Below are 22,846 nucleotides of genomic sequence, written 5' to 3'. Positions count from 1 at the left end.
AACAGACTCATATGCACACAAAAATTATATTATGTACTTAGTTTTCTATTTGTAAGGACAAATTTACATATGATAATCATTGTTTATCAGAAAGAGGCTACAAAATGATTATTTTCAATAGCACATAGAGTTCATCATACTTACTGTTGAAGAGCCCAGTGCAGATTTTGGAGACCTAATTATTCCAGCAATTGAATGACGAATAGACTCAAATTTGGATAGCCTCTCCTTCCTTTCCTGGAGAGATTGAGAAAGAAGGCTTCAGCAATAGTAAACTAGATTATACCCAGTTATGCTGGGTTATCCACAGCTTATCACATATTCCAATTAAATAAAATGCAACCGTCCTGACATTAAAGATGACAAATAATCAAATGCATATAAACTCTATAGTATTTTGGTCTCTTAATAAAGGTCTTGATTTTGGGGAAAAATAAGAAAGAAATAAAAATTCATAAGATGAGAGAAAAGAAGAAATGCAAAGGAAATTCACAGGAAGCCAAGTATTAACATGCAGGAGAAAAAAAGAAAAGACACAAGCTCTAAGGAACCAGTCTAACATAGATTTAGATAGCACTGTAGTTGTGAGGATTTTCAAGGAAAAGGTATAATAGGGAAAAAGCAGGAGGAGAACTATACTGAACACATTTTTTTAAATAGTGAATTCCATTTAAGTAGCCAGGAAACTTCCCAAAGATTCACATGGTCACGATGCTGATGCTGATGATAACACCACCAGAGGAGGACCACAAAAAAGTAAAATGAGGGGGTGGTGGTAGAACTCCGCTAAGGAAAGTCAATCCAGATTGCTACTTGCTTTAGGATGTGTATTTCCAAGTATCATATATCACAATTGTAGGAAACTTATTCTTAAAATTTTACATCTTTAGATCCATTTAACAAATGCAAATGAAGGGCTAGGTAAGAGGGTAGAAAACATGAGAAAGTAGAACAAAAATGAGACCTAGAGGGTAATAAGGAAGGACGAGTGAGGGTTTGTAATGGAAGCACTGGTCAATTTTCCAATAATGACTACATTTCAACTGTTCATCAGCAGTAGACAAAAGAACTCAAGATCCTATTGCCATGTACTGTATTTCCTTACGTCTTCCATCCGTAGTGACGCTCCATTTTATTTATCAGTACAAAGTAAGTAAAGCAGGCCGCAAATAACATCATTTGTTTCCTTTGTCTCTAATATGTAGGGTCTGTCTCTACTCAGCAAATGCAGACATTTTTAGCCATACGCTCTCTGAAAAACACTGTAGTGTCTGAAATTCAATTTCTGTCTCTCCAATTGCCTCCTCCCACTTCACCTACTTTTCATTCTAATGGTTGCAGTACTAATATTCTTTTCGTTCTACAAACATATGCACACTAATAATTTAAAGTAATCTTACAATAACCAAACAGAACAAACGACCTCAACTTCTTTTTCATCATCACTTACACTACTGACTTGCTTATGAGTCCATGTAAATCACTATCTATATCTTGTTTTGGTCATTTATAAAATGAAAAAATTAATACACACCTTCTTCAGAGCACACTTACAAGTTATGTTATTGCACATGATTAAAATTAGCATGCTAAACGCATGTACGTATCTAATAAAATTCACTTAAAAAAATAAATCTCAGTGTGTAGTACAAATGGTCGTCACCTTAGGACGTGAGCACTCCATCCTATAGGTTCAGCCTAGCTGTAGCTTCACTTTACTTTCTAGTAAAAACCCCCGTACTGAGTCACGAGAAGCGCTGAAGGAAAGACAGCCCTGAAGTACTGAAAGAACGTAGCGACCTTTCTTTAATGCATGCCCATCTTCATCTTGGGTGTTTTAAGTTTTTTTAAAAATCTAATTTGCAGGGGGTGGCAAGGGGGTGCTGGGTGGCTCAGTCGGTTAAGCATCTGTCTTCAGCTCAGGTCATGATCTCAGAGTCCTGGGGACTGAGCCCTGCATCAGGCTCCCTGCTCAGTGGAGAGCCTGCTTCTCCCTCTCCCTCTGCTCCTCAATCTCAAATAAATAAATAAATAAATAAATAAACAAACAAACAAACAAATAATCTTTTAAAAAAATAAAAATCTAATTCTGGTTCTTGAAAGTCTTCTGAAAAAAAAATGTTTGGGAAGGTAAAACCTTATAAAAGGTATAAGCAGAATATGGAGAACAGAAGAGTGGGGAGTAAGGCATACACAGCAGTTGTATATTACATTATAAAATATATTATAATGGTGACACATGTATATACAGCCATACATTTATATATAGTAAAATTATGTAAGATGTTTATACTCATATTATTTATAGTATAATATATAATAAAATGTATTTATATAATAATAAAATTATATATAGCACACATATTAGAAAGCACTGCAGGGCCTATAGTTTTCTACTTCCAGCCCAATTTACCCATCTCTTCTCCTGGGGAATTTCTCCCCCTGACTCTGAGTGGCCATGGAGGTGGCAGTGACATTAGTAGAAGCAGGGATACCACTGCTGATCTTGCTGCTGCTATGACAGGAAGATGAGCTGAAAGTGCTACATTCACCTGTTTGGCAATGAAAGCTTCACAAGAGAGCACTAAGCAGCTCTACTGCGAATTTAGGCTTCCCTTCTGGGTTAACGATCTTAAAATACTGGAGAGAGTATGGTGCCAAAGTAAGAGTACTATGAGAACAGAAAAGCGCTGAGAGGTTATGCAGAAAAGTAGAAAAATCAGGGGAGAGTTTTACATATTAGAAAGTATTTTATTTGTATAAGATTTAATAATATGCAGTGGAATGACAACAGTAACTCTCTTCAAGCTACATTTTGGGCACCAAACTTTATGACAGAAAAAAGAACCATTTCTCCCAAAACCTTTTGATAATATCAAAAAAGAAACCATTTTTTTTTTAGAACCAACACCAGATAAGTCTAGTGGCCAGGTCCAGGTGTGGGATAAAGAAGACTTCAAAAAGTGCTTCCTTTATATTAAGTGATGAAGCATACATAGTACACTGTGTGTCTGAGGGAATACAATTAGTAAAAAAGTACCCTTTCATTTAAAGTACTCTTTAAATAGGCTGATCTAAAAAAAATGCATTATCACAAGCACTAAGTAGACCTTAAGTTTCATACAGGAATAATCAAATACAAATAAAGTTTATTAAAAAATTTTACCCAGCATCAGCTCCATTGGTGCTCAGATTTCCACAAATAGAACATGAAACTCACTTGCTAGAAAGCGGATCTATGTACCATCATATACCAGCTTTAAATTCTGGTCTCATAATACTTCAGACTGTGCTGAATTCACTGACAGGCTGACTTTTGTAACAATGAATTAAATGGCTACTTTTAGAAACTAAAATTTAAAAAAACTTCCCTTTAATTACCATGGATACAATGACTAATCCTGCCTGTAGGCCTGCTAAGGCTGCTGCTGATGGGCTCATTTTACCCTCTTTAAGTAATGACAAGGTAAAGAGCTTTCTCCAGATAATAAACACAGGGATTAGTCTGGGCAATAGGATGGCCCCTCACAGTGGAGGGTGTTGGGGGCCAGAGAAGGGGGAAGGGGGGGAAGGGCGATGATGTTATGAAATAATAGTCTGATGAGAAGCCCAGAAAAATGTTGTAAGTGTAGCTGTAAATCTATCTCCAAAGAAAAGTTCTAGATGCACTATCACTTTCACATCTCATTCAAGAACAGCTTTTCATTTTCATTATTTTAAAATTAACTAAAGGGTAGGGGCGCCTGGGTGGTTCAGCTGGTTATGTGTCCGACTCTTGGTTTCAGCTCAGGTCATGATCTCAGGGTCATGGGATCAAGCTCCATGTTGGGCTCCATGCTCAGCAGGAAGTCTGCTTGATGAGTCTCTCTCTCTGCCCCTCCCCCCACTCTCTCAGAAAATAATCTTTAAAAAAAATAAAATAAAAAATAAAATTGACTGAAGGGTCTCACAATTTCCATCTCTCTCTCTCATTCTCTTTCCATATATATATATATGCAGATGTTTTATAATATATATGAAACAGTTTCATAATAATAAAAGTTTTCTTATTATCAATTTATAAAAAAGAACTCCAAAAAATAATCTCTAAACTACTTACAGTTCAAGTAAAACCATACCTATCAGGTTTTTAAATTACTCTTCACTAAAACTCCCAAATTGCAGTAAAACAGGCTGTCAGGTTACCTCCACCCTCTCCGCTCACTGAAGTGCAGACGAAGATATAAAAGGCAAGAATCAAAGCTTTGCTGATTGGAGTAAGTGACAAAAGTCAGCAGCTCTTCCAAATGGCAGCGTAACTAGATGGCAGAGTAAGTTACAAATTAACAACTTTAACCAAAAAGCACAATACAGTTCTTAGAGCAAGGCCCCTAAAAGAGGCACTGAGGTAGAAAGAATAAGGTTCTTGATGTCAGAAGGCATACAAGTATGAATGTGGGCAAATTACTTCACTAGCTTGAGTTTCTATACCAGTACACAGGACACTGGACTAGACAAAATCTTCATCTCTAAATTTCTGTGACCANATAAGGTTCTTGATGTCAGAAGGCATACAAGTATGAATGTGGGCAAATTACTTCACTAGCTTGAGTTTCTATACCAGTACACAGAAGGACACTGGACTAGACAAAATCTTCATCTCTAAATTTCTGTGACCATCGTCCAGCTCCCCAGTCAATTCATTGCACTGATCACTGGCAAAACTCCCACAGAAGAGTTCCATGTAGTAGGCTGGTCACAAGTTACTCCCTTTGACTGTTTAGTCACATTCTGCCTGAGGTGGCCTCAGAACTTGGCCTCCAATGGAAAGGCGAACTACAGGGAAAGGTGCTACTGGGACACTTTTTACACTAATAATAAGACATTAAAACAATAGCCAATGTTATTTCTCACAGATTTCTGTAAATAATCCCAATCTAATAACATTCTTAGAAGGAACAATGAAAGTGATGATCTGGCCCTGTGGGAACAGTCAGGTACATATTCAGATCAGGAGACAATAAAGATCAAGGAAAAGATAACAATATTCATGCTCAAACTCCAGGCTGAGTGCCAAATATCTTTGTTGTTGTTGTTTTTTTCTTGGAAATTTAGGAGTTTACATGTTCAATATAGGAGTCAAGGGGGGGGGCTTTGTAAAACAAAACTGGGGTCCTCGATGTGAGACAGGAATCCATCAAAATCATGAAGGAGAGCATAGGCTGCAACCTCTTTGACATCGGCCACAGCAACTTTTTTTTTTTTTTAAAGATTTTATTTATTTATTTGACAGAGATAGAGACAGCCAGCGAGAGAGGGAACACAAGCAGGGGGAGTGGGAGAGGAAGAAGCAGGCTTCCAGCAGAGGAGCCTGACGTGGGGCTCGATCCCATAATGCCGGGATCACGCCCTGAGCCGAAGGCAGACGCTTAACCGCTGCGCCACCCAGGCGTCCCCACAGCAACGTTTTTCATTGACACATCTCCAAAGGCAAGAGAAACAAAAGAAAAAATGAACTTGTGGGACTTCATCAAGATAAAATCTTCTGCACAGAGAAGGAAACAGTCAAAAAAACTGAGTGCCAAATATCTTTGAGACTACTTATGCAAAGCAGCCATGAAATTTGGAGGGATTCTGTGAGAAATAACTACAGGGAAATTATAACCTCAGAGAAGATTGTCTCCTGAAAATAATTCTAGTCTGTTGATAAATGACTCCATAATATAAATGAAATACTGCAAATATCGATATGTCCTTCATAAAGGAATGCATTTATAAATAAACAAATAACTTAGTCTATTGCAGATGCTGATTTGCTGGGGAGAATGAAGAATACACAGTTTTTATTCCCATTGGGATATAGAATTTAAGTACTGAAACAGTTTGTAAGTGATTTATTCTAGCAATCGGTTTCCGACTGAAGACAAATCATTTCAGAAGTATTCACTGCCTAGTAACCTAGTTTGTCATGCTGTTTTTCTTTGATGCTTGCATATTAAGAATATTTATTAAGAGAAAGACAGCCCGCTTGCTAAGTCAACCATTTTCATATTCTGAAATAATGAAATTGGAAACCAAATGTGCAAAAGGAACATTTGAATGATTATTCAGATTTTATCTTAAAATAACAGTGCTAAGAAAATTTACAGTACAACAGAATAGAGTTCGCTGAAACCCAGGTTGTAAAATGTCATATTGTTCTTCTTGCTTTCTTGACTGTGTATCTCTTAACTAAGGTGATGTCTCTAGGGAAACAAGACCCAAGCAGGAGGCTATAATCAGCATCTTTCCTATTCAAAATCTAAGTACAATTCATGTTCCGTGGTGCTTTTCTCAAATGGATAGGCAAAATGGTTATAGATATTCTTTTTGTAAATTATCCAATAGCACAAAATGCACACCAATCAGTTTTCTTATGAGCACCTTATTAACTCTACAATTTAAGTGCTGATAGGCTCTGCTCAGTAAACAACCGTGCATCTCAGTTTTTTTAAAAAAATTATACTATTCTGGGTTAAATTAGCAAGACTCAACTGAGATTCTGCCTTTATTTTTTTTTAAGATTCATTTATTTATTTGAGAGAGAGAGGAAGAAAGAGAGTGTGGGGGGAGGGGCAGAGGGCGAGGGAGAGAGAATCTCAAGCAGGCTTCCTGCTGAGCATGGAGCACGACATGGGGCTTGATCTCACAACACATGACCCATGACCTGAGCCTAAATCATGAGTCAGACACTCAACCAACTAAGCCACACACGTGCCCCTGAGATTCTGTCTTTAAAACAAATAAGGGACATAATAATAAGGCATGAAATTTATCTTCTTTGCTTAAACTAATAACTTATAAGACAAAGAATGCATTATTATGAGAGCAAAAGTACTATTTCATTAGAGATCCCTATGTCTAATAATGGAGGCACTCGGCCAATTCCAGCCACACCTCACAAACTCCAAGTTCACACTCTATTTAACAACTTATTTTGATCAGGTCAAAATAACCCTTTTGACATTTCCTGAATAAGCTGCTCCCGTCTTTCCAACAGCAGCTTCCTTACCTCTCCTCTCTCTCCCACCTCTGCCTCCCATTTTCCTTTCTTTTCTCCTCCTTCTCTCCCCTTACCATAATAAATACTTACAAATATTAGCCATTATCATTTTAGTCTTACTAATAATGACAAAAACATCTTTTGGCTATTGTGAATGGTACTGCTAGAACTGCAGACACACCTATTTCCAACTCTTTTGGGGATACATGTGGAATTGCTGGGTCATATGGTGACTCTGTGTTTAGCTTTTTGAGGAACAGCCAGACTATTTTCCACAATAGCTGAACCATTTTACATTCCCACCAGCAATGTATGAGGCTTTCATTTCTGTACATCCTTGTTGAAACTTGTTACTTTAACTTTTTCTGATTATAGCTATCCTATAGCTATATATGGGTATGAACTATTCCTTGCCTTCATTTTTAAAGGATTTTTTTTTTTTTTTTACTGATTATAGAATTCAAAGTTGATGCTTTTCTTTTACTCTCTTTCAGCACTTTGTCTTGTGGTCTCTACTGTTTCTGGTGTGAAGTCAGCTATAATTCATATCATTATTCCCCTATTCAAAATATTTTTCCCTGACTAGTTTTACAATAAACAAGGATATAAGCAAATGTAATTTTATTTTAATTATCCTGCTTGGAGTTTGTTAAATTTCATGGACTTGTGGGTTGAAAGTGTCAGAAAACACTCAACCACTGTCCCTTCGGAAATGTTTTCTACTCCCATCTCTCTCTCCTCCCCTCCTTAGATTCTAATTATGCATGTTTGTCCATTTGATATCACTCGGTGATCTCAAATACTCAGTTTTTCTTTTANCGGTGATCTCAAATACTGTTTTTCTTTTCCCTTTTTGTTTCCATTTGGATACTTTCTATCAACCTATAATCACATCTCACTGATCTACTAACAATTCCATTTAATGAATTCCTTAGTTTTTTTTTTTTTTAAGATTTTTTTTTTATTTATTTATTTGACAGAGATAGACACAGCCAGCGAGAGAGGGAACTTGTACAAGCAGGGGGAGTGGGAGAGGAAGAAGCAGGCTCATAGCGTTAGAGCCTGATGTGGGGCTCGATCCCATAACGCCGGGATCACGCCCTGAGCCAAAGGCAGACGCTTAACCGCTGTGCCACTCAGGCGCCCCTGAATTCCTTAGTTTTGATATTATATTTTTCATTTCCAGAATTTCCATTTTTTAATGCATCCATATTNATACTTTCTATCAACCTATAATCACATCTCACTGATCTACTAACAATTCCATTTAATGAATTCCTTAGTTTTGATATTATATTTTTCATTTCCAGAATTTCCATTTTTTAATGCATCCATATTACTACTGAAATACCCTATCTTTCATACCCATTGTAATCTTTTCCACTAGATCCCTCAGCATTTTTGTAATAGGTATATTAAAGACATTGATAATTCTAATAACTAGGTTACCTGTGTCTATTTTCTTAGCTGTAAGTCACATTTCTTATTTCTCCATTTCTCTTTTTAGTGTGTCATATATTTTTGATTGTGTGCTGAATGGTTTGTATAAAAGAACAGTATAATCTGAATTTAGTAAAGAGGGATACATACTCCTTTTTCTGTCAGGCTGCTAGGTTGGGACTATAGGTAATAAGCTGTGTCTGCTTTTTGCTGCAGCTTTCGTCTGAATCAGTTCACCACCAGCTTCAAACATTCTGAGAGCTAGATCAGTTCTCTTTCAGCTAAGAATGGAATCTGAGCCTTGGCAAGATTCCAGTATCCTGCCTAAGCTTCAAAGTCAATCTGCCTGCTTTAGGAACTATAAATCTCTCCAAGCTTTGCAACCTCTTTGGGGGATGGGCAGAGGTGTGCGAGGGAGTTCTCTCTGCTTTCCATCCACACCCACCACTTTATGCATCTAAGAAGATAACTTTCAGCCCTTACATACAGTCTCTTGTGACTTTCTATATCCAAACTGGATACAGAAATTCATTTGCACTTTTATTAAGACAAGTAACCTGCCAGTCATCATTTTATTCCCTTTTAGTCACAAACCAAGAAAATACAAAGACACAATTTAAGGATCTTCAGTATGACAAAAGAAAATGCCATTAATTTATCAGAAGTTACAGACTTGTATTTGAATACCATATTCTAAGGCAGTCAATGACCACAAAAGGCCTTCAGAGTTCAAGCCTATATTCCTCAGAAGAGCATTTAAGGGTTAAACTCCGAATATCTAAGAAGTCTTCATTCTTATTATTTTGGTTTGATTTGGTTGTCTTTCGTTGATTGCTTTTGAGGGATATGGAAGATGCGTTTTACTGGTTTTGTCTTTGGGTCAGAGGACCTTAGAAGAATACTATAAAGTCCACTATGTACGTACTTCAGTTCTGTATGAACTATGTTTTAAGCTTCCAACTTCATCTAAAAAGTTCTCTGAATGGTTTGACTTTTTAGTATTCTCATGGTGCACATGCATCAATAACCCTGCTATCTGCTCAGAGTTCCTTTTGTTACCGGAACAAGTAATTGGGAACGTTTGTAGTTTCAAGGCCTCAGGCAAGATTTTACTTATTAGAACGGAATCAGAAACTGTGGGACCTAAAAGAATATTCTAAAACAATTTTAAAAATAAAATAAATTTTAAAGACAGGAATGTGGTACTTATAATATTGCACTTCTATTATCAGCAAATAAAATCCGACTAGGAGACCTGTGTTAGGAAGAAGTCAATCAGGTTCCAACCATTTGTCTCATCCTCACCCTTCCGAGAGAAGCTGCCATACTGTGAGACTACAGGTACTGGCTGCCCGAGAATAAAGTCAATACAACAAAGGGTAGAGCGGAGAATGATGACAAACAAATTCTTGATGACATGCTTTAAATCTCTGGATATATCTAGTTACGTGAGTAAACAAACTCCCTTACGTACTTTACCACTACTGCCTTGGTTGACTGTTACATGGAACTAATATAGCAGAGCTTCCTAGACTATTCACTAGCAATTGAAGATTTCCATAAGCAATTATAAAAGTCACAATTTTCACTAACAAAATAATACACTAACTTACATTTTTTTTGTTCTGGATATATATTTACTTTGAGTAGGAAAACAAATCTTCTAATATTGAAAGACATTAATATAAATGTAAAACTTCTTTATAAAGAACACTTATTGTGTTGTGTCATATTACATTGTGATAATTACTTTTACTTATTCCTATTAATTTAAGTTTCAGGGGTGCCTGGGTGGCTCAACTGGTTAGGCAGCCAACTCCTGACTTCCACTCAGGTCAAGATCTCAGAGTTCTGGGATTGAGCCCTGTGTCTGACTCCCCACTCAGCGGGAACCTGCTCCTTCTCCCCTTGCCCTACCCCCTGCACACATTCTCTCTCTCAAATAAATAAATACATCTTTAAAAATAAAACAGAATAGTTTCAGCACATGACACACAAAATAATTGCTCAACATGTCTGGAAAAACCCTAGTTTGGATGATTAACAGATGTTATACCACAAAAGGTTCAGTAATCCCACAGATTTTAGAACTGCCTTATTAATTAAATTTAAGCAGGTTTCTTTATTTTTTTTTTTAAAGATTGTATTTATTTATCGGACAGAGAGAGACACGCGAGAGAGGGAACACCAGCAGGGGGAGTGGGAGAGGTAGGAGCAGGCCTCCCGCTGAGCAGGGAGCCCGATGCAGGGCTCCATGCAGGGCTCCATGAAGGGCTCCATGCAGGGCTCCATGCAGGGGTCGATCCTAGGACCCTGAGATCATGACCTGAGCCGAAGGCAGATGCTTAACGACTGAGCCACCCAGGTGCCCCTTAAGCACGTTTCTTAAATGCAGTGTGTCTCAGAGGCTTAATAACACTTTAGCACATGTACTTTTTGTCGGGGGGAGAACATATTATTCTGCAAGATTCACTTCAAGAAATGTCACAAAGCTTCCATTCTGTGGGGTTAGAAGGGGAAACATTCTCTTCTACTTTACATCAGTCATGGCTTCTTCTTGGATATTATCATCACATGTAACAGCTCCAAATTAACTAATTAAAACTCCTCTCTTTCTGGCCACAATCTCTTATCCCATCAGTTTGCTTTCAGCCAGTACCACTATAACCATTTTTCAATTTCACTGGACCCTAAGGCTCTGATTCTCTGTTTCACCTAATCAATCACCTTCTCTTTTCTTCTCTTCTCTATCTGACTGAGATGCCATAATATATCATTCCAATGATGCTATTGCCAATATTCTAAACTCCCTTGCTATCCTACCTTAGTTGCACCCATGTAGCAAACCCCAACCCTGGATAGTTGGATAGATCCAACCATCTGCTCTCTCTGAGCATACACTCAAGCAATTCATCACNCAAGCAATTCATCATTGCTGGAGAGAATCACATGATTCTTAACTTCAAATGGGCCCCAAATATCTGACAATATGTCTACATTTCTCTGGCCAACTCACTTCTTACTCTCCCAGTTACTGTAAACCATTTCAAACATTTCCCATTTTTCTTAGGCCTAAAACTGCCTCATTCTACCCCCTCCAGTACAAAGAAACTACAAGCCAGGAACCCTTTCATCTTGCCTTTTCAAACCTAAAAATCTATTAATTCTCTTCCCTTCTAATTCGTTTCCCCATTTGGAATTATGTAGCTGTCTCTCATCTAAGGTTAACCTCTCTACTAGTATTTTGTATCACATCTCCTCCTGCTCTCCCAAGAACCTTAAACCTTATAAGAACTTAATAGATCTCTCTTTGAAAACTTTTTTCCTAACCCATCAACTTTTATACAGTCTAAGTTGCTTGTATAGGGAAAAAAAGGAGAAGTAGTAAGAGAGAAAGGATGGAGAAGGATAGGGACGAAAGAATGAAGACAGGAAGGGACNAAAACTTTTTTCCTAACCCATCAACTTTTATACAGTCTAAGTTGCTTGTATAGGGAAAAAAAGGAGAAGTAGCAAGAGAGAAAGGATGGAGAAGGATAGGGGAGAAAGGATGGAGAAGGATAGGGACGAAAGAATGAAGAGAGGAAGGGATGAGCCTCTCCCTTCACCACACATCCTTCTGCTACTGCTTATTTTCCATAAACAAAATTTCTAAAAGAGTTATCTATGCTTCCTGTCTCCACTTTCCTCTCCTCCTACTTATTACTCAATCCTCTCCCATTGGCTTTTATATCATCACTCAAGCAAAGCAGATGCTTTTAATTAACCAACAAACTCCATTTTACTGATCCGATAGAGACATTTCTCACTTATTGTACTTGACCTCTTTGGGAGAATTCCCCTCTATTGACCATATACTCCTACATGAAACATTTATTGCCCTGACCCACTCCCTGCCAAGAGGCATAACATGGTCATGTGCTTCTAAGATCCACTGGCTCGGGTCTCCTTTTTCCTCACTCTATCTTTCCTCCCTGGGTAACATTTTACATGTCCCAACTTCAATTACCACCTAAACCAAGCCCGCTCAGAATTTAAATCTCCAAATCATTTATCATTGAGCTATAAACCTGTGTGCACATCAAAACATCAATGTGACTTCTCTACTAGAGAAGACAGAAAAAGTCAACTTATTTCATATTGAACTCCTAACTCCCAAATAGCCCTTTTCTGGGAATTTCTCATTTCAATGAATGGTCCTAATCATCCTGTTATACAAACCAGATATCTGGAAGCCCAAACGCACACTTACAATATATATATTCCAAGAGGTCAGAGGGCTTTATCAGTTTTTTATTCAAATTATCTAAACATTAAATAAATGCTACAGATTTTTTAAAGATTTATTTATTTAATTTAGAAAGAGAGACAGAAAGAGAGAGCATAAGCAGGGCAGGGTTGGGGGGGCAGGAGGAGAGGAGGGAGAGAATCTCAAGCAGACTCCCTGTTGAGCATAGAGTTCCAACTTGGGGCTCAATCCCATGACCATGACATCATGACATGAGCTGAAATCAAGAGTCAGATGCTTAACCAACTGAAACACCCAGGGCACCTCAAAAATATACTACATATCANGTCAGATGCTTAACCAACTGAAACACCCAGGGCACCTCAAAAATATACTACATATCAATGACATATTTAAGCAAGATGGTAGCTATCAGACATCATGTAATAAATAAATAAAAGAGTACATTTATTTGGACAACTCTTTTGTACTAAAGAATCTCAAAGGACTCTTACGACACAAACAAAACTGACAAATTCAGATTTAACCAGTCATTCCAATTACACATAACATTCTAAGTCATATTGACTTTGGGAAATCTGCAGTTACCTTTATTTAAATTTTGGGAAACCCTCAAAAACAACAGAAGATAATCTTGGGAGTTAAAATATTTCTTCCTCCAGCATTTTTCAAAAAGATTGATTCTTGAACTAGGAGAGCTAGCCTGACAAAGGACTGAAGATTGTGAAGAACGATTATGGTTCCTTTAAAACTTAGACTCTGTAAGATATGTAGGTCATGTGAGTGTAGGGAAATTTCATCAAGACATGTATGAGAATATATACTCCCTCTGGCCATTTATCAATGATTCTGATTTGTAAACTAGCTAATTATGTTTATAAATAGTGCAATATTTTGGTACAAAGAGCATTTAGCTTATTAAAAACAGGTTCAGGAATGGCATAATATATATCCAGAAATAAAAATGTATCAATTAATTATAATTTGCCAATTAAAGTTAAATACTACTTCCAGGACTTACTGTTTATCAGTAAGAATGCTAGAAATCTCAGGACCAGGTCTCTATTCCTTTATAATAGGCTCCAACCTGCTTAAGTTAATAAAGCACCCACTGGATTTACTGGTATTTTCAGAAGTTCAGTAACTATTTCATCAATAGGCAATAAGCAGTGTAGAGTCAACAAAAACGAACAGCATACTAAACTGCTGGCCTAGAGCAGTCACGCATAACTCCAAATATCAGACTTGAAATCAAGAATATCTTTGATTAGGTGTCAGCATTCAAACCACAATTTTTCATCTGAAAATTAAAAACGGGTATTCACCACATAACCATACCAGAGGTTTCACAAAATTATTAAAGGTAGAACAATGGCCATTATTATTTAAAATGGTATTTTTAATGTTTTATTTTTTAAAAAATTAATCAATCTATTTATTTATTTATTTGTTAGAGAAGGAGAGAGAGAGAGAGAAAGCACAAGCAGGGGGAATGGGAGAGGAAGAAACAGGCTCCCCACTGAGCAGGGAGCCTGATGTGGGGCTCGATTCCTGAACCTGGGGATCATGACCTGAGCCTATGGCAGACAATTAACCGACTGAGCCACCCCAGCACCCCAAAATGGTATTTTTTACTAAGCAGAATCACTACATTGAAGAAAAAGTTTAAAGACTAATAATTTGAACATTCACCAAATCCCTTTGCTCCTACTGAATTCCCCAGCAATTTCATAACTAGTCTTGGCCACCCCTGTCCTTACAGAAAAGAATACTGCAATCTATACTTATTGGAAATGCTCATAGAAAAAAATAACAAATCTCATTTTCACCCATCAGCTTGAGGCAAGGTTTTATATAGCTCTGACTACAGAGCTCACTAAACCCCTAAATAAGGCCTCTCTAGAAAGGTTTCGTATGGCTAACTCATTTAGAGCAAAAGCTTGTGAAGATTCCAATAAAGTGTCTGAGAAGTTATGAATGGTACTTAAATTTTTATTCCTGACGAGTTTTCCACCCCACAACATTCTTTTTGGTTCTGATTATATATTTTCTGACTCAAGATGTAATTAAAGTAAAAACCTGATTTGTTGCATTAGAAGTGACAGCACTGAATATGGAGAGCCTCTATTTTATTAAAAGAATGGCCAGAGGGAGTATATATTCTTATGCATGTCTTGATGAAATTTCCCTACGCTCACATGATCTACATATCTTACAGAGTCTAAGTTTTAAAGGAACCATAATTGTTCTTCACTATCTTCAGCCCTTTGTCAGGCTAGCTCTCCTATTTCAAGACCTATACTGTAAATATTCTCTCCTTGCCAAGGATTATGAGTAAGTAGCTGCACTGTTTTAGGTTAGGGAGAAGAAACTTTCCTGTAAAGGAGGAGAAAAGCTGCTACAAATATCTGTAATGTCTTGTAATCAGATGGATTCGCAATTTCTAAGATGGGCAAGAAAAAGAGAAAGTTGCTCAGAGTCAATGTAGGCCTATTTAACACCAACAGCTATGCCCGAAAGCCCGCGGCAAGCTCGGCACACTTTTTTTAAATATCCAAGTGAATTTGAATAATATTCTATAGGTGTAGGGCATTTGATTCTAATATACACTTTCATGGCCTCAGGCCCTGTGAAAATTCTCCCAAAGCCCCAAAATACCACTTAACCATAATCAACCAGAGCTTTTCAGAAGTCAAAATTCACTCCTCAGGGAGTCTTTTAAACCTCTAACTCCTGATAAAGTACAATAAATAATCTCCACATCAGAACAAAGTATTTTAGCTGGGTCCTTACAATTTAATGTAAACAGATACTTGTCCTACCATTTACTTATGCTTACTAGTAAACATTATTCTTCAGAAGTTCTTTTCTTTGAATTACAAAAGCACCATAATACTGGAAAAGTTTACTTTTAAATAAAGATACATAAATTAAATGCTGACTGGCACATTACAGATACATTTCATTATTTTAAAGTATTTACACAAGAGTGAACAAGTTAAAAGTGTAATAAAAACCGTTATCAGCCAATGAATTCTTAGCAAAGCAATTCAACCAGCAAAGTACTCAAGCATTCTGAATCATTGGACTGGTAAAGACTCTTGAAAAAATAAGTTTAAATAAAGCTATATTTTTAAGAAACCACATTCAAATCAGCTGGAAATAACTGTTTCTACAGCTTATCCTTACATTCCCTTAACCTTAAGAGAAAGCAATGTTATTTAGATAACATTAGGTCTAAAAAAATTAATAAGAACGCATCATTTTAAAACTCATGTTAAAGAGATGTGAAAAAATGAAGCAAAATACAAGCCATGCAGATGTAATACTAATTATCTGGACTTCAATTCATTGGGTATTATGAAATGGAGATTCCTAATCAGAATGCCTAAGATAGTTAAGAAAATGCTTTCTTAACCAATTTTGTTTTCATGTAATTATGCTTACATAAACCAGAACAGGAAAAAAAATGTACAAGTACAAAGATTAACACTCATCTGGTTAGTCTACATGAGATCTACGACAATTTCATACTTAATTCTGCCTTCAACAGGCATGTTCCAGTTCATTAGAATTATTTGGTAGATTAATGCAAGCATATAATTTCACCAGAAATACAACATGTAGTTTCCTTTTTCTTTTTTTTTTTTTTTAAAGATTTTATTTATTTATTCGACAGAGATAGAGACAGCCAGTGAGAGAGGGAACACAAGCAGGGCGAGTGGGAGAGGAAGAAGCAGGCTCATAGCAGAGGAGCCTGATGTGGGGCTCGATCCCGTAACGCCGGGATCACGCCCTGAGCCGAAGGCAGACGCTTAACCGCTGTGCCACCCAGGCGCCCCAACAACATGTAGTTTTCTTAAAAAGACATCGGAGGCAGATTTAAATGAGAAATCTGTGTTGAATGGCTATTTGTGATTAGCTAACTGGATTATTAATTTAAATACAGTTACCACATTTACCAAATAATTAATAATAATTTTTTCACTTAAGATTTAAACAATAGTTTCACTTTCTTCATACTAAGGATAAACTAAGTATATCAATGAAGAATGTGAATCTCAAATATGAATCATTAAATATGAGTCATCAAAAGACACAAAGGATATTGTACAATATATAAAATTACCTCAAACACAGAAGATATTTTAATATACTTTGGACATTGTTTTATGAAATTCATGTAATATTTTATGAAAATTTATAAACTATTAGTAATATGCCTACACATGCATTTTTCATACACAATCTTCAATAATAAAATCTCCTAAATATTTTTATCATTCCTTGAGTTACTGACAAATGTTTTGTCATGCAATATTAAAAAGAAATTTATATAATGTTACATGTCAATTATATCTCCAAAAAACTTTTAAAAAGACAGGAGTGTGTAGCCACACACAAAAAAAGAAATTTGAAATAATCTAAAGCTTTATTTAAAATATGCCTTTTTAAAAAGATACTATATTACATAAAAAGAAGTTCTCTTTAATGTCTTTTTTATAACAATAACACAAAGAAAAAATAACAAATAAATAACCAGCAATATTACATTGGTTGGTACATTTTTTTTCTGTAAAGACCCAGATAGGAAATATTTAGGCCACATGGTCCCTGTCACCACTGCTCAGCTCTGCCCATATAGCACTGTGGCATGAAAGCAGCCACAGGCGATACATCAACAAATGAGCATGGCTATGTTCCAGTAAAACTTTATTTATGGATGTTGACGTCTCAATTGCACATAATTTTTGTATGTAACAAAATATAGTCTTTTGGGGTTTTTTTTTCAATTAAGAATGTAAAAACAATTCTTAGTTTGTAGGCCATAAAAACATAGGCAGGTGGCCAGATTTGGCCCATGGCTGATAGTTTTTCAACTGCTGCTATACTGCATCACTTAAATTATAGAAACTATACAACAGAAGCTATATAAGCGATCGTTAGGAGGGTAGATAACAGAGTCAGACTGAGAGAGTTTAAATCCTAGCCCTACCACTTCCAATCTATATCACTTGGGACAAGGTGCCTAGCTCTCTGTACACTGAATTCCTTCTCTATAAATTGGGAATAATAATAGTACTTTCTATTAGGAATAGTAATAGTTCTACCCTGTAAGTCAGCTAACAGGATTTACTATGGCATGGAAAGGACTTAACAAAGCTCCTGGCACCAATAACTAGTCTCTAAATAGACTGCTGCCAGCACCATAATCAAAATACAGGAAAAGTTCTATTTCATAGATGTATTATAATATACAAAGACATTCGACCTCTAAATTTCTATAGGCAAAATCAGAAAAATCTGTTTTTAAAAAACAGTCATAATATTTTAGAGCTGGAAGATACTAGAAAAATAATCTTGCTTTATTAGAAGCTCAGAGAAGTTTGTGATCCAACTCTGAGTTAGAGTCAAAGCCAGGACTAGAATCAAGGGTTTCCACCTAGATTATGAGTCTAGAAAGTCCTCTATTTATTGTAGCAATTAAGCAGACATTTATTGACCAAAATTTACACATTTCTTTTTGAGGGATTTGGGAAAGTGTACTTGAGAGGTATGAGATGAGGGGGCGGCAAAAGCTATTCCAGGAAGGCAAGATAGATAGTGGTTAAGAGCAAAAATATGGTATCAAAGCTGAATTTAAATTTCAGCTGCTTGACCACATGACCTTGGGCAAATTCACTTAATATTTCTTGGGCTCACAGAATAGGTAAGCAAAAAATATTTGAATGAACAGCCAAAGAACTAGCTTTCTCTCAAAGGTAAAGGTCTCACCCACAATCAAAGCTTCAACTTCTGAAAACTTTCTTGATGATTAAAGAGAAGACACACACAAACTGTAATAGATTGGACGGGGCCCCCCAAAAGATATATAAATATGGCCTTACTTGGAAAAAGCGATTTTGCAGACATAATTAAACTAAGACTCTCAAAATGAGATCATTCTGGATTACCCAGGTGGGTCCTAAATGAATGACAAACATCCTTATAAGAAGACGTAGGAGAGGAAAAAACACAGAAGAGAAAGCAATTTGAAGTAGGAAACAGAGATCCGAGTAATGGGTCTGCACATCAACACTAAGGACGGCCAATGGACACAAGGAGCTGGGAGGGAGGCATGGGATGGGTCTCACTCAGACACTCCAGAAGAAACCAATTCTGCAGACACCCTGATTTTGGACCTCTGGCCTCCAGAACTGTGAGAGAATAAATTTATGTTGTTTTTAAGCCACCAAGTCTGTGGCAATTTGTTAGGAAACTAATACAGAGCTGACAAAGAAACAACAGATACTTACTTTGTAAAGTAATTATCAGCTACCCTAAACAAACCAAAAATAAAGATGACCCTTAATCAGGAAACCTGGCCAAAAACTGCATTATTCTCAGAAATTCTCATACAGTAAGATTAAAATGAGCATACGTGCACTTTTTTTCTTTCATTTCCCACTGCAGATTTTAGAAACTTATCTCTGATTAGAACAACACCGTGCCCCAAAATCTCTCAGAGGTATCACTGCAGTCCCAAAGACAGTTTTTCTCAGCAGGAGCCCCAATAATTCCAGAAAATATAGAGCAATATTCACAGCTCAACATTACTGAGGTCCCAAGATTTTCTCTCTCTTGGTTCGCATTCACCTACAGTGCAGCAGCGGAACACTGGCTAACTTTTTCATTTGTTTTGCTAGCAACTACTTTCACACTAATTAGCACATGTGGTTTGAAGCTTCTTTTGATATTTTGGGGCCCAATTTTGTTTCTGATAATAAGATGCCAGCAAATAAAGAAGAAATTTCAAAGTCAACTAACTCCTAGGCAAAAAATAAGTTGATCAATAAGTTTATGCAGATAGAGCATATATTAAAAAGATCAACAGTGAAAATAAGTATAAAAATTACTGGACCAGTCTTCATTCTACCACATTTTTTCCCCCAAAGCAGTTATATAACAAAACTATTTCATGTAGAAACAGTGGCACAAGGAACCTTCTGAGTTAAGAGAGTTTCTACTTCAACCTTTTCACTTCATAAGAAATGAGAAAATGGAGGTCAGAGGAGGTCAAAGGACTTGCCCCATGACACACCTATGATGACAAAGCTACCTCTTCCCTTACTCTCCTTTCCACCATAACGCATTGCCTATATTTCATCCAGAAAGTCAACCAAACGCAGGGCATTGGTCACTCATTCAAAAATTTAAGGCATTGGGGGGGTGGTAATTACACAAAAGCTGAATTTTTACACTGAAACAGTTATTATATTCAAATTTATAACATTAAGTATAAAACTGTGGTTCATTTACACCTAAAAAATGATGCACTGTTTTCAATACCACATCTCAAGAAATATAATAAAAACAGAAGTGGAACAGTACAACTTAATTAATAATAATTATAAGACTGAGGAATGCTGGTAATATGAAGACACATGCATGCACACCCACAGAGCCATTATGGTGGAATGGTGAAAGGTTAGACATGACTGAAAATGACAAAATATTAATGATAGTTAAAAAGATCTATTTTATTATTAAAGATAAAACACTAAAATAGGGGAGAGGGTTTTGAATATAGACACAGGAAAGTCTGGATCCATATTTCAGAAATGCCTCATTCAGTGCCTTATAAATTTATTAAATCTCAAAGTAGTTCAGTGAAAAGCCAAACTATTTTTGTGTTAAATATTGTCCAATACATGAAGAAAAGTAAGAGTAATTACACTATTGCTAAGTTTTAAGAACTATGTCAAAGAAGACAGACATAATATACCACTCTAATTCTCTGCTGAAACAAGAATATTGACCTTCTTAGGAAATGGCTCGAACGCTGAGGGTAGCTAACATTTATTGAGCACGAACTGTGCCCTGTGCATACATGCATTGTTCTGTAGATTTAATTGTCTATAATACCATACAGCAGGTCTTCTTATCCTCATTTTATAGATGAGAAAGTCAAAGTTTGGAGTGGTTAGATAACCTTCCCAATGACAAAAATAACAAGTGCAAATCTATAATGTAAATCAAATCATTTCTTCCCTTCCCTACACTGACTGGGCAGCAACAAGATTATTTATAGAACCAAAGAATTAATAACTGGAATTTTTAAAAATCAGCTTCACTGCTCTAAGAATTATACATAGCTTTTTTTTTTTTAAATCCACAAATTCTCTTGAGGCTTTAAAGGTATAAAAAATCAAGTGGCTAATTAAAGTATCTTAAAACTTGAGTAAAAATTCAGAATTTTTAAAATAATGATTTACTTTGGAACTAAATTGGCACTAATGAGATGTCTCCTTTGGCCATATCTTTAAAAAAGGGTTACCCTCACAAAATAAATTACGTATTTCTATCTTCCTATAGAGTTTAAAATGAACATAATTTGACTTTATCTTGCTGAGTTAAGCCTATAAGACAGTTTTGGAAATTCTTCCAAATATATTTTGTACTTTTTTTTTTTCCCCCAGATTCCTCCCTTGGTGTTAAAATATGGGTTATTACAGGGCACCTGGGTGCCTCAGTTGGTTAAGTGTCTCCCTTCGGCTCAGGTCATGTTTCCAGGATCCCTGGATAGTGCCCCACGTCAGGCTCCCTGCTCATTAGGGAGCCTGTTTCTCTCTCTACCCCCTTCCTGCTCTGCTCTCTCTTGCTATCTCTCTCTCTCTCTCAAATAAGTAAATAAAATCTTAACTAAAGTATGGGTTATTATTTCTGCTACCGACAATGCCTGACTGCTCTCCTCCACCCACCCCACATTTGCACTGGCTATTTACCATTTGCTGTTTCTAATCGATGGTACTTCCAGAAATCATGAACATAAGTTTATTAGAACTATTTCTTTTTTTTTTTTTTAAGATTTTATTTATTTATTCAACAGAGATAGAGACAGCCAGCGAGAGAGGGAACACAAGCAGGGGGAGTGGGAGAGGAAGAAGCAGGCTCATAGCAGAGGAGCCTGATGTGGGGCTCGATCCCATAACGCCGGGATCACGCCCTGAGCCGAAGGCAGACGCTAACCGCTGTGCCACCCAGGCGCCCCAGAACTATTTCTAAATAGGTACAAAAAGTTCTAAGATTCTTGCTGAGTAAAGCATATGATCTTTATGATGTGAATTTAGTTACATTCATCTGTGAAATCTCATTAAGATTATTCTGAGTGTATGTGACATGACCAGGTAACCCCTTAAAAGAGACTGGTCTCTTCCTGAAGGCAGAGATTCAAAGAATGAGAGAGATTCAATGTGAGGAAGGTGGCTGGAGGAGGCTACATAGCCAGGTATTTTGGTGGCCTCTGAAAGCTACAAGTGGTCCCCAGCTGACAGCCTGCAATGAAATGAGGAACTCAATCCTACAACTGCAAAGAATGAATTCTACCACAACCTCATGAGCATGAAGAAAACCCCAAGCTCCAGATGAAAACACAGCCCAGCCAACACCTTGGCTTTAGCCTCACAAGCCCCTGAGCAAAAAATTCAGATGCCATGACTGGATTTCTTTCTTTCTTTCTTTTTTTTTTTAAAGATTATTTATTTATTTATTTATTTGACGGAGAGAGAGACAGCCAGCGAGAGAGGGAACACAAGCAGGGGGAGTGGGAGAAAGAAGCAGGCTCCCAGCGGAGGAGCCTGACGTGGGGCTTGATCTCAGAACGCTGGGATCACGCCCTGAGTCGAAGGCAGGCGCTTACNACACTTAACGACGGAGTCACTCAGGCGCCCCGCCATGACTGGATTTCTGACCCACAGAACTGCGAACCAATAAATGGATTTCTTTTAAAAGCCATAAAATTTGTGGTAATTGGTTATACAGCATAGAAAAACTAACAGAAGGTCTCCCAGCATTTGCCTCTTACTGACGGCTCCTCTCCTGAAATTCTTTATGGAGCATCTGTTCCCTTGGATTGCCTCTTCCCCTTCTCCTGTTACTCCCCAGTCTCCACTGTAAGCCTCACTTGCCTACCCACCTGGTGTTCCCCAAGCTTCGGCCTTAGCCTTTTCCTCACACTACAGTATCTTCCCACGTGATCTCTTTTATTTATTTCTTTATTTTGAGAAAATGTTTGTTGAACGACTACACTGTTCAAGACAGTAATCTAGGCTCTAGGGAGCTATCAGTGAGAAAGAAGGGAAAAAAAAAAAAACAGG

The 22,846-nt window shown here is 36.9% G+C and overlaps 1 protein-coding gene across 5 annotated transcripts in view; it reads right to left on the bottom strand.

Annotated features, from left to right (window-relative positions):
* The window catches only part of FER (FER tyrosine kinase), a 418,243-nt gene that overhangs the window by 231,904 nt on the left and 163,493 nt on the right, over positions 1–22,846 (bottom strand). For all 5 annotated transcript variants that reach the window (XM_034656598.1, XM_034656599.1, XM_034656597.1 and 2 more), the window contains one exon: positions 145–237. In XM_034656598.1, coding sequence (XP_034512489.1) covers positions 145–237 — 93 coding nt within the window. The remainder of the gene's footprint in view (positions 1–144; positions 238–22,846) is intronic.

The sequence above is a fragment of the Ailuropoda melanoleuca genome, chromosome 3, assembly GCF_002007445.2.
Source record: "Ailuropoda melanoleuca isolate Jingjing chromosome 3, ASM200744v2, whole genome shotgun sequence".
NCBI classification, from domain to species: Eukaryota; Metazoa; Chordata; class Mammalia; order Carnivora; family Ursidae; genus Ailuropoda; species Ailuropoda melanoleuca.
Note: the sequence above shows the minus strand (reverse complement) of the source record. Positions and strands in the feature narration are given on the sequence as shown.